The 13,570-nt window shown below is 39.8% G+C and overlaps 1 protein-coding gene across 3 annotated transcripts in view; it reads left to right on the top strand.

Annotated features, from left to right (window-relative positions):
- Positions 1 to 13,570, top strand: part of CNTLN (centlein) — a 166,914-nt gene that overhangs the window by 115,563 nt on the left and 37,781 nt on the right. For all 3 annotated transcript variants that reach the window (XR_014152056.1, XM_081844812.1, XM_081844811.1), the window contains one exon: positions 11,018 to 11,209. Coding sequence is in view for 2 of the 3 variants with exons in the window: in XM_081844812.1 (XP_081700938.1) it covers positions 11,018 to 11,209 (192 nt within the window). In the remaining variant the exon portion in view is untranslated. The remainder of the gene's footprint in view (positions 1 to 11,017; positions 11,210 to 13,570) is intronic.

Below are 13,570 nucleotides of genomic sequence, written 5' to 3'. Positions count from 1 at the left end.
CTCAACTGCCTGATAAGGGCAGTGGGATCAGCAAATGGTACCCAGTTAGATTTGCCACAGCTGTATGATGATGATGATCAGTTTTCAGTAACATGGTGGTAGGCTTCTTTTACTGGTGGCGCCAGTGTTGTGGAGTGCCCTCTGTGCTGTAATATGAGAGGCCCATCACTATTGGCATTCTGTCGGCTGCTGAAAACACACTTCTAAGATCTTCTGATCTTATTGTTTAAACTGCTTTTAAGTGTTTTAAGTGTTTTGTCATTCTTTTTAACTAGCTTATTCATTGTATATTAGGGATGCTCTATATTTGGATTTTATTTATAGTTTTAAACTGTTAAGAAGCTATATAAGCATATGACTGGTATATAAATTAATTGGTAAGTGATAAACAGGAATACAGAGAAAACTTTGTATACACAAAGTCAGAGATTAAATGTAGGTGATCAACTATTGTATGCTTCTTTCCATCACTTCTAGGTGTGCAACCTGGAACCTGCATGGCACCTAGTAGCTTCATTGGACTGCCTGCTTCCTCCCATGGTTCCTCTTTCACACATAGAATCCTGGGAACAATAGTCTACTCCTCAAAGAACTACAATTCCCAACACCCCAAACAAACTACAGTCTCCAAGATTCTTTGAGGGAAGCCATGGTTCAAACATCCTTCAGCATAAGCTGTCTCCTCCCCCTGTTTTTTAAAAATTAAAAATTGAAAACCCAATCTACCCTGAAGAAGTGTTCAGGAAAGCTTCAAGGTGGGCACACTACTTTGTAACATTTTAGTTGCCTAATGAATATGCCACCCAAATGTGGATTTTGCTAACTAGCATTTGCTCTGGCTTTTTATAAAAAATAGACAAACTTTTCAAACAAACTTACCAATATTCAAACGACTGAAGCCGCAAATATGTGACCATGTGCCACAACTGATATTAATAAACGAAAACCTGAGTAGTGGGAAATTGGCAGAAAACAATCATTTTTTAAGTTTGATTACAATTCCATTTAATATTACTATCGTTACTAATTAAAACTTGCCAAATTTTTAATCCGTATGTTGTTATAACACTTTTCAATAATTTGCAGTGTTTCACCTCTGTCGTCTTAATCACTACAACAACCCTGTACAATAAGTAAGCCTTATTATCCATGTATTGAATATTGGACACTGAGTATTCTTCCTTCCCCCTTAGTGAGTTTATGGCTTGGGAAAGATTTGATTGGCTTGCACACAGCCTCCACCCTTGGTCGTTACTTGAGCGCCATTAGTTTGGCCTGTACGGATGTTTTCTAAACTGTATCATAGCACTTCGGTGCATGCAGTGATTTTTATCCATTGCTGAGTGATTTCCTCCCACCATCAAATCCCCTGCCAAGTCCATAAAGAGTACCCTCCCAGCCTGAATGTAGTTCGGCACATGAAGTGTTCATAGAACCATTTAGGCAGGCCCTCTCTTTGATAGGAGATAAAGATTGACAATGTAAGCACTCAGCGGGGAGCAGGCTAAGTTGCTCAGAGAGTTAATTCTGTAGCTCAGAGCCAAATGGCTCATCAGCACTGAGCCAGAGTACAATCTTGAAAAGCCTGGTAACTGAAGGCACAGGTGGAGTTTGACAACAATATTGTGGCCAGGATTGGCAACTATAATTTGCCAGTGGAAGTGTGCCTGGCTTCCCTCCCTATTAGCCCTGGTGAGATTCTGCTTACTGTCGCAGGCCTTTCCACATTGCAGGAGACGGGTGAAAAATTTAAATGGCTTCCTCAAGCTGTTGGATAAACAGGAGTCCTTTAAAAGTGAGAACAACAGATGCAGAATTAACAAGAAAATGATTGTGTCCATTTTAATTTGCACTTGTGTTTACAGGTTTGATGGGATTGGTGACCTCAGAAGTAAAGTCTCAAAGCATTTTTATTGAACAGTCACAGATTTCAGGATAATGGTAGCAGAAATGTCATCCAGAACATCTTATGTGGCTTGGTATCCTGTTTTATTCTCATCATTTTAGTATGAATGAAAGTCAAAGATATATAGAGCTTTGTACTTTCTCCAGCAGTTAATAGTCACTTACCTTTGTCCAGAGGTGTTATTATTATCATGATTTCTCAGTAGTATGTATACGTTTACTTGTGTTAAACATTATTGAGAAAATTAACAATAGCTCAGTCCTAGAACACGACGTTTTTCATTTCAAAAGATCTCAGGCTGAATTCCCAGCATTTCCAGGTAAATTTAGGAGAGACCACTGTTCTGTAAGCTGCTTTGAGAGGCTTTTTGGCTAAAGGGTACAGGATTCATGCCAGTAAGTAAATACCTATAATTCTGAGCTTCGTGGGCCATTGATAGGAGACAGCTTCCTACATTCCATGCAGTGTAACGTTATTACAGCTGAAGAAGAAGGCAGTGAAATGCCTGAGCTGCACGGAAGCAAAAAAAAAAGGGGGGGGGAATATTGTGTATTTTTCTATTGTACTCATTGCACAAGAAGAGTTTAGAGAAAATGCTGCTTCCACTCCTAAAAGAGAACTTAATGCTTCAAATGAATTTTCAGCATCCCCTTTTTTTTATGCATGTAAAAAGTCATTTCGAAGACTATATACTTTGGTTACATTCCATTTAAATAATCAGAAGCAATTTTTAAAAAACCTTTAATATTATGTTACTATTACGTTAATGTCTGTTTCTCCATATTTTTGTTAGCTATGTGGAAAACAGATGGAAGTATCCAACGCCCATTCCACAATGAGTATATTTGTGTGTTACCTGAAACATATCAATACTGAGCATTGCTGCTGTTAAATTTGTAATGAGCTGTAGGGGCTGTGAAATTCCCTGACTGGCTCTCATATAAGTACTTCATTTACAGCACTTAGATGTGGCAAGATGCTGGATAATAACGTAGTAAAGCCAGCCTCTACTTTGAGACGTGCTAACCTAATTTTGCCATTCTGAACCTGTTGTTTTCCTTCCTCCAATATTTGGTGTGAGCAGCAACGGTAGGGCAACTGAACTGTAATGTAACATCCAAAGATATCCTCTCGTGTCATGCCTAAGTGGCACATTGGTGCCTACAACAGGATTTTGACCTTATAATGGACGGTGAGCTTAAAGGTATCGCATTTGCCTGTGTTCACATAAGTGTACATATTTGGTTTTGTATAAAAGATACTATAAAAGTTCACTCAATAAGCCAGAACCAAATGTGTGATTATACATCTACAGGCAGCAACCATTTTAGGTGTGTCCAATTGTCATGTGACCGCTAATGGGTGGGTCCTTTTGGACCTAGAAGAAGGTAGAATGGGAGCATAATGAGGTGGGCATGATCACTCATGATCACCCAGAACACAACCCCTGCACAATTTGGGGGTTGCCTGTACTTGGATTACAGGAAATGTATTCATTAGATAAATACAATAATGTCTATAGCCAGATTTATATAGTTACATAAATTCTAACCAATAATAATGATAAATTTATTATTTATACCCTGTCCATCTGGCTGGGTTTCCCCAGCTACTCTGAGCAGCTCCCAACAGAATTAAAAGCACAATAAAACATCAAACATTAAAAACTTCCCTAAACAGGGCTGCCTTCAGGTGTCTTCTAAAAGATGGTTGTTTTATTTCCTTGACATCTGATGGGAGGGCATTCCACAGGGTGGGCACCACTACCGAAAAGGCCCTCTTAAAAGGAGCATAAGAGCCTTGTGCCCCTAGTCAGTTGTGCATTCAAGTAAACAGTTCACAGTAGCTATGATGAATTCATTGGCCCAGTTCATCTGAAAGAATTCTAGCTCTATGGGATACTGGTTTAATTTATATTTATCTCTGGTAATCAGCAACTTACAATTAGTTTTATTACATTAATTAGTTTGTTAGTTTATTGATGTTCCTTTCTGCTAACACTCAGAAGCAGTTCATAAGTGTACACACAGTGTTTTGATTTTTAAAACTACAAGTTTGCACATTCGTGGAACATACATAAATGTATTAATGCCGTACATTAGTTCGCTCTGCCATTCCTAAACTTCCCTTCAGTGCCCTACTATATGAAGTTGTGATCAAGAACTTGATTTGGCCCTATTTGAAAAGCAGGGAGAGAGGCGAGACGCTTTGAGAGATAATTTCAGGATTATTTTCTTAATGGATGACTTCTTTAGATGGGTCATCTTCAGTTGGTGGCCTGCTTAACACATTTTTTGATGTGTTGCCAAATTGAGACTTTTATTATATATAAGAACATAATAATAACAGGATTTGTCATAAGTTTCAGCATTTAATTTCCGCACATGAGGTGACAGTTTGCAAAATCTTCCTTAAAACGCGTTAGTGTGATCTTTTGAACTGAAACTACAGTGTGAATCCCATTGGCAGGAAAAAATACTTACAAATGATTTTATTTTTTTTAGGCAAAAAGCAGTATTATCAACAGGAACATACCTCTATTTCTCTGTTGGGATGTAGTTTAAACACTTCATTAGAGATTGGCATTTTCGGTACCTTTAAGCATCTTTAAAAGCTGCTTTGTTAATTGCAAACCATATTTAGTATGACCTCATAATAATGTAGCACACCTCAAGTGTCATGGCTGTCTATGCAGCATGCGCTAGAGCAGTGTTCATTTATACTAGACAACTGAACTTCAAGGGGAGCAAAATCTTGATAGGCAATTAGCAGTAATTAGGAAGATTCAACTCAATGAGATGTCAACATTGGATTGCTTTAAAAAAAGAGTTGAATGTCAGGGACTTGAAAATAAAGTTTTTCTCTCGCTGACATACAGGTATGGCATATGAAATATGAAATGTTAATTTAACTTTTCTGCTTATTATTCATGCACAATATTATTTTGTCATTCAGCTGCTACTCTGACAGAGTGCAAGGGGTGTTAAAACAGTGCTGCTGGAATAAAAGATTAATCTACCACTGGCCAATTAACCAAAGGGTACTTAATGGTCTCTAAAGGCTGATGAAGTCTAGCAACTAGCTAAAGTACTCGTTAAAAAGTCCTCTGCATTACCTTCATTTGCTTGACATTTTGCGAAATACACTGTTATCTTTCAGTAACTATCTGGAAATAGTTTATAAATGTGTAATCTTGGCAGCTCTTAACGAAACTGAGCAACTAAGGATATTCTTTCCCTCCCTGCTCTGTCCGTCTTATCTGACAAGGTGGCCATTTCTCATTTCCATTTTTCTCCATGTAGTTATGTGGTAGAAGAAAGACTTCCTTTCTTTCCTTTCCTTGTATGAAAAAAAATATGCATCTTGGAATTCCAAGTTATTAAATTATTATAGCCTCTTATCTGAAGGCAGGAGTGGCCTGATGTTCCACATCTGTTGTTTTTCATAAATATTTTACCTATATGAAGCTCCAAATCTGCAAGAAATAGAAGACCATGGGTATACTTACCTAGTCCCATTTGGTGCTATAATTTTGCAGAGTTCTGTGTAAATTTATAACTGCCGCAACACTTAACCATTCCAGCCTGCCTTGCATCCTTCCTGTCCCCATAAAAACTACTTTCAGTCTCTCAGTTCCTCTTTGGCATTCCATTCGTATGCCGCACAGATGATCCCAGCTGCGATGTCAACTAGAGAGGACTGGGTATAAGTGATGCTGGAGGAGTCAGTAGGATAATCTCTGGAGGAAAATCGAATGACCAGAGAAATTACACTCTCAGCATTGGAATATGCTCAGATGTTGATGGGAATTTCATAACATACACTAAGTTAGCTAAACGTTTTAAAGTGGTGCGTTCTGCTTTCAGTCGCATAATGCTGGAGTCTACAACTACAGATGGAGCGCTTTGATCAAATAACAACTTAGGTGCAATGACCTCCCCGAACTCTCCCTGTAATACATTGCTTTTAGTGTGTTGGTAAATGTATTATCATTGTAAAGATGAAACATACCTTAGAGCAGGGGTAGGCAGCATGGTGCCCTCTGGATAGCTTATGTGGTTTGGGTGATTTGTTTCATTAGTTTCAATGAGACTAAAGCATAAATTATTGTGTTTATTATTTGTATACTGTCCTATTCCCACACATGGTATACAACATAAAATCACAGTATAAAAATGCAAAATACATAATAAAAACAAAAACAAAAAACCACCCAATAATCCCCCCTCCACACCACCTTTTAAAAGGGGATTGGATGTCAACCAGCCAAAGGCCTGGTTAAAGAGGAACGTTTTGCCTTGCTCCTAAAGGTGTATAATGAAGGCGCCCGGCGAGCCTCCCTGGGGAGAGCATTCCATAAACCGGGAGCCACTGCAGAAAAAGCCTGTTCTTGTGTTGCCAGACCTTCTGGACCTCTCGTGGAGGTGGCACACGAAGAAGGGCCTCAAATGATGGATCTCGGGGTCCGGGTAGGTTCATATGGAGAGAGGCGGTCCTTGGGGTATTGTGGTCCTGAGCCTAAATGGTTGGACAGGACCACCTGACGCAAGCTCAGATTCTGCTTGTGGGCTTTCCATGAGTGGCCACTGTGACTGCAAGACTAGACAGCCCTATGCTTTGGCCTGATCCAAGCAGAGCTTTTCTTATGTTCCTTTTTTAAAAAAAACTTACAATTTTCCATTTCAGACAATTATTTTCATAAAGGTGTCAGAATAGGGGTGCATGACGCAGAATGTGGCATTTGGTTAAATTATTTTTCTCCAGCGTTTCTTAGAATATGATATAAACAGCAATGTAATCTACTACACAAAGATATGATTCAAAGCTAAAGCCTTTCTTCTAGGGGTGAAGTCTTTGGTAAAATAGTTCACTTGAGAGCTTAGAGGAGAGGCTGATATACAAGAAAACCCTACAGACATACTCGGTTATGCAGAAGCTTTTTACAAAGCATTACTGCATCGAGTCCGTTTTTAAGGCATTTTACTTAATAATATCACTGTCTCCAATTTAAATTCTAGTACCTTAATTATGGTTTTGCTGTTGCTCCTGGACAATATAAAACACACACACAGGTAATTAAAATCCTCTGAGGATCACTATTAAAAATATATCTACAGAAAAGAAATTGGATGTTTTTTTGTCTACAGCTGCTATCCTAACCTGCTGCCAGTTACCTAGAGAGTTTTTGGAATAATGCATGCTGTTTACACTAACTTCAGTCAGCTTATCCATACATCTGCTGGCTTTTGCTATTATCTACTGAGTTCATCAGATCAGCAAAGAAGTGTATCTTGATTATCTTGATTAAGCAGAAGCCCTCAGCTACCACCCCCTACTATTTTTTTAATACTAACGTGCCAGTCCTTTCTTTGTCTAATCTAAATTATAACAAGACCTATCATTAAGTGCTAAAAGAGTATTCCCAAGGTATGTTCTATATGAAGGGTCTATTTTAATGCTATTACAAGTTTATATAAATAGGGTAGACATGAAGATCATTTTTACTATAAATCGATAGCTATTTATATATTTAGTTCCAATTCTTCTGGAAGGTGCTTTTGTTACCTGTCCAGAGCCCTTGAGATAGGGAAGACTAGATCTAGAGTAACAGATCTGAACAGACGGCGCCTCAACTCTGTGATTCTAGATCTACAACCTGTCCTTTCTCAAAGGCTCAGAGCAGATTACAAAAGCAAACACCATCAGAACATAATAAAATATATTCAAATGCAGTGAAGTTTCCCCAAGCTTTCTTGACTCTTGAGCTGTAAAGGCTAGCTTAGACAAGTAGGTTGTATGCTCTGGAAGGTTTATACTGGGAGAGACTTCCATACTGGAGAACAGCCTATGACACTCCTTCTCTTTGCTCCCCTAGCTTTGGAACTTGGTTGTTGTTGTTGTTTAGTCGTTTAGTTGTGTCCAACTCTTTGTGACCCCATGGACCAGAGCACAACAGGCACTCCTGTCTTCCACTGCCTCCCACAGTTTGGTCAAACTCATGTTAGTAGCTTTGAGAACACTGTCCAATCATCTCGTCCTCTGTCGTCCCCTTCTCCTTGTGTCCTCCATCTTTCCCAACATCAGGGTCTTTTCCAGGGAGTCTTCTCTTCTCATGAGGTGGCCAAAGTATTGGAGCCTCAGCTTCACGATCTGTCCTTGGTACATGGACATAATTAATGAGATGTCTTCAGTGGTTCTCAGAGGAGCATGTGGACCTCCCATCAGCTCCAGCCAAAATTATTAGAGATAGCTGGGGTTCTGATCCAAGCACATGTGTAGACCCAAGGTTGAAGAAGCCTTGTTGAGACTCACTTTGATGCATCTGGGCCACTGAATGTCTCAATAAGTAAATTATGGTATTGACGTTTGGATAGGCTTTTGGGGTGACTAGAGTATAGGTTAAGTTTCAATGTTTTTCAGTCTCATTTTAAACAACTGTGGTTTTGTTGCTTAAAGCTTTTAGGGAAAAGTTGGTTTCTTTTACAATTGATAGTTATTGTCTTCGTTGCTTTCAATATAATTATGTGTATGTTACCCTTCTCCAACCTGGTGCCCCCAGACTACAGCTCCTATCGACTCCAGCCAACATGGTGTATGTCATATACACAGGATCATACAAAGTAAAATAGAGTGTGAATTGTTGTTGGCATCCATCTGTCTTGAGAGTGCGCCTCTGGGGGTGAAGTCAAACTACTGAAGTGACCCACCAGGGCTCAAGCCAGGGCATTGTGTATGGAGATTCTAGGCTGCCCAAATGACAAGACCCCCATCTCGGCCTCACTGATGTCGTTCAAAGGAAAGCAGAACAATACATTTGGCACCAGCTTGGCTGCAGGAGTTGGTGGAAGGAGGCGTACAAAGTGTCATGCAACAGTCTCAGTGACCACTCCAGATTTGTGTAGGGTTTACGCATTTGCCTTTTCTTCTTCTGAAGATATCCCACAAGGCAGAGAGGTTTAGGATCAGGGTTTTCCTTCTCCTAGATGGGCTCCCTTTCATTGTTGATGAGTGCCATCTGCTACTCACTTCCCTCTACAGAACGTGCTGTTAGACCCACTATGGGTCAATCAACCGGACCCTATCTTTGCATGCAGGGGAACTCCCTAACTCACTGGGTTTGAGACCCATCAGCGACCTTCACCTGGGTTAGCCAGCCTGCTGAAGCCATTCCCGGTGTGTGTGGCTGCTGTCACATGCTGACAGCTTCTAGGAGCCACAGGTGAGAGAGCTGAATGAGGGTGGGGACCAAAGGTGAGCAAAGTACCCCAGCCGGCACAACACGTCTGACACCAGACATACTATAATTTATCTGCGTGTCTTTCCACCTCACTGAATTAAAAATAAATACCATATAGCTCTGGTTTGTGTTGATCATATATTGTACACACACCTCCACCAACCCCACAGTAAAATTATTCAGCTCAAAAGAAAGCACTGCCCTCTTTTAAACGAGCCCTGTGATTCCCCATCTTCTTCTAGTCTTTCAGGTTCAGTAGTAGAGAACAGGAGATATACACACATGCGCACACACACAAATTATTTAAATGATAAAATATGAACATTATCAGGTGTCCTGATGTTTTTAAGGCGAGAGACATGGCAAATTTAGTGAAGACATCAATGAAAAGGAGCAAGAAATGAATACATGAGTCTTAAGGCTTTGTGGAGAAAATATATGTTGGGCAAACCCACTGCCTCCCAATTTTTCTCTGGGGCGGCTCATTGTCTGTTTTAATAACGCCCCAATATTTCCTTCCAATTCTTTTTTTAATGTTCCCTTTTCCTGTCTACATTCTTTGCTTTGTGCATGCCTCCTAAGTCCTTTCTTCTATTTCCTGCCTTCTACCTTCAGATTAACATTATAGTGTATCTGTTTCTTATCTCCTTATTTCAGTACAAAATATAAAGTAGCTACAGCTAGCTGTTTTAAATGGTAGCATCTTTTGCAGTGTCTAATTGGGAGTCTTCACAAGGGAAGTTTTTTGCTCCTCTGAGAGATTGCAATACCATTTTGTCTAATTGTTCCTTATGTTAAACTACCATATTATAAGCATCTTTGGAATATTAAAATAGTACTATTGTTGAGCTCTTAAGGAGCCTTCGGCTGTTATGCCATTAAAAGCTTGGTGGCTTTCTGCTGACTACAGACTGGTAAAAGATTATTCCAGCTATTACAGAATAAAACATGTTCCTATATTCCACAGCATAGCAAAATTAAGGTAAATACTGAATACCTTCATTTTAACATTTTAAGACACACACTGCAGCACCATTTCACATCGCATAAATGCTCCTGATCCGTTGTCAGTCAAGTTCAGTAAGACTGAAATAGTTTATTTGCTTGCTATTCATATGAACTAAATCCCTAACAAGCCTCATCTGCTAATTGGACTTAACATTTATGTTGCTAAATGAGAAGCATTTTGGCTGCAGTGTTGGGTGGTAAGACCTACCCAGTGGAATAAACAACTAACATCTGCTATCTTGTCATGCTCCAGCTTGGCTTTTACCAGTTAACTACATCAGCCCCAGGGTCAAGGTTATGGAATTTGTGGTTTCCTGGCTCTTGTGTGTACATGAGGAACGGAAGAAGCAACAACATAAAGACCAGCCAAACAGAAGTTCTGCAGTGCATATGGTCTATTTTGCTTTAACCTCCACAAGTCCTACAAACCTAATAAGTCAAAGCACACTGCTCCATAGCATTTGTCAATAGAATATTCATGTGAACTTATTCCAGCGGCCATTACATTCAATCCACATTTCCTACATAAAGTGAAATCTGAGAACATTTCACTGTTTTCACATACACATCACAAGGAATATCAGTGGCAGTGGGGAACAGTATTAAATATTCTTTAAAGCATCATTTTCCTCTCCCCTTTGATGGGCAAATATCACTAAAGGCAGCCTGTCTCCTTTCTCTCTTCCTCTTTAATATGGTTGTGTCTGTTTTGCAACCTGTGAAATTAGTCAACCCATTTGCAATTTGGACAATGCACGGTGCATATGTTGTGTTTCGTAATGCTAAACTGTAAAATTATACAGCACGTTGGTCTCTATTGCATATTGAACACAACTGTCGCTATTATTACTTTCTTTGGAAAACAGACACTGACGTCCAACCTGACTGAGTTGCAGCGAGAAAAATCTGATTTACAAGGGAAGTTGGACCACCTGACCCAGTCTATGAAAGTGAGAGAGGGTCTGTCTCCTGTGACATCTGGCCCTACTGGAATGACACCAGCAACTCCATTAAAGAATGTAGATTTGGAAATGAAGCAGCTGCAGTGTAAACTGAAGGTGACAGTCCACGTTATGAAATTATTATGAAATTTGCACTTTTATATCCTAAAGAGAGTATCAAGCGCTGAAAGACCAAAAATAAAATGCATCTTGCGGCTTAGGTAAATTTGCTATTAAATGATGGTCACACAACCATAATTAAATAAGAATAACTTAACATTCAGTCAGATGAAATTGAACTGGCTCGCTTCATCTGTTCAAAGATTAGAGAAAATAAATCAGATTCAGGACTATGATTAAATCTGGCTTGTTGAAAGTGTTAGGCTGTGTTTAAGACAAATCATATGATTCCAGTCCTTACAGTATAAGAAGTGAGATTTAAAATTGCTATATTCACTGGATATATGTGTCCTATGAAGGATATAAATCACCATTACAGCTGTTTGAGAGGATAGTGACCTCCCTGCATTTTGGGACAGTATGAAAATAGAATCTAGAAGAAAGAGGTCCCTGTAGTCATATTCTCTTCAACCCTCTGTTGCTGCCCACTTCCAGAAACAACTTCCTTTCTGGAACACCTGTCTGAAAGTCTTTCTAATGTTTCTGGGAAAGCCTCAAGCCTAATTAGAAAATGCTATCGACTTTCAACAGTATTGGTGAACATTTAAAAAAACCAGCATGACTCCACCAATCACATTTATCACAATGATTATTTTGCATCCCTGACTTCTTGGAGGGAGTTAGAATTGCAGTATGGAGGTTAATCTTAATGGAAACATTGGCAATATCAAAAAGTACATAGAGAGCACAGGTTGGAGACACAGAAAGGAAGAGTACATGCAGGCTGAAGGTTTTGTGATATTTGAATGTTGATAGCAACATGGAATAGGCATTGTATTAGCAGCTACAAGATGAGATTGCAGAATAGCTGGAATTGGATAGGATAGGAGTAACCAACATGGTGCCCCTCCCATACTGTTGTCGCACCGCAGCTCTGATAATCTCTGACTGCTGTCCTTGCTGGCTGGGGCTCATGTGAGCTGGATTCCAATAGGACCTAGACTATCCCCAGTAGCCGTTGGCAGGGCAGACAGGACAAAGTTACGTTCTTGTCTTCCCAGTGCTGAGCAAAAGGCAGGGAGGGAGAGGGGTGGGGAGCCCAGCACCGGACGGCCACAGAAGTGCTTCCGTACTATGCACAGGTCCCAGAAAATAACATACTAAAATTCGGATTCCGATAGAGCAAGACGACTCCTCTTGGTAAAAGGAAAAACCCTGGGGTAGGCTGGAGGGGAAAGCCCATGGTTTCATCTTTGTGGACAGACTATTTCAAAGTAGTGAATTTTCGTATGTTATTTTCCTATCTCATGAATGGCGGATAATGAAATATTTAATTGGAGCCAAATTAACCTTCATAGCACTGTGCGTTGGCATCCCTGATTTATATAAAAAAATAAAACAAGTTTGTTCTTGGTATAAGCCTTCGTGTGCATGCACACTTCTTCAGATACGAAAGCTTATACCAAGAACAAACTTAGTTGGTCTCTAAGATGCTACTGGACAATATATATATAGAGAGAGAGAGAGAGAGAGAGCGCGCGCGCGCGCGCATCAGACCAACACGGCTACCTACCTGAATCTAATTCCTGATTTAGTTAAGCAGATTTTAGTGGAACCCTACCTTAGTCTCTCAGTACTTACTCATGGAAACCCTAATCAAGTATCCCAGTGCTTTTCCAAAGTCAACATTGTTTTATTATTTATTGCATTTATATACTGCCTTTCCTTAAGTTCACTCAAGGCAGCATATATTTTGTCTCCCCTTCAAAAAATAAAATAAAAATAAAAATCCTCACCACAGCCCTAGGAGGTAGGCTGGTTTGAGAGATGCTGACTGGTGCCAAATCAACCAGTAAGGTTCATGGCTGAGTTGGGAATTTTCCCAGTCCTAGTCTATCACTCTGTTCCCTACACCACATGGCTTCCTACTATAGCCCATTGTTCATAAGACTGCCTTGCTTTTCAAGCAGTTACAAGGGATACACCTGGAAGCTTGCTGCAGTATGGAAAAACACAACATGATGATTTGCTACGGCTACCCACATATCAAAGTTTACATATTAACCGTGTGGCTTCTTAATATACCCCTCAGTGTGTCCTGCATTGTCCCAACAACTTTAGCAAAGAGAATTTTAAGAAAGCTATTAGCAACGCAATAAACTTATACGATGCATCTGACTTCTTGGGAACCTGTTATAAAACCATCATCGTTTGTGCACGTGTCTCGGTTTTCCCTGCAAGGTTTAGAATAAATAGTCCGAGATTGTACCTTATTCATGTATCTTTTTTCCCCCCTTTTCCAAATTCCAAAGTCTAACCACACAATAAGTGGTTTTTGAGAACCAGGCTTCCTGCATC

This window comes from Podarcis erhardii, assembly GCF_964252035.2.
Source record: "Podarcis erhardii genome assembly, chromosome: 17".
NCBI lineage: Eukaryota > Metazoa > Chordata > Lepidosauria > Squamata > Lacertidae > Podarcis > Podarcis erhardii.
Note: the sequence above shows the minus strand (reverse complement) of the source record. Positions and strands in the feature narration are given on the sequence as shown.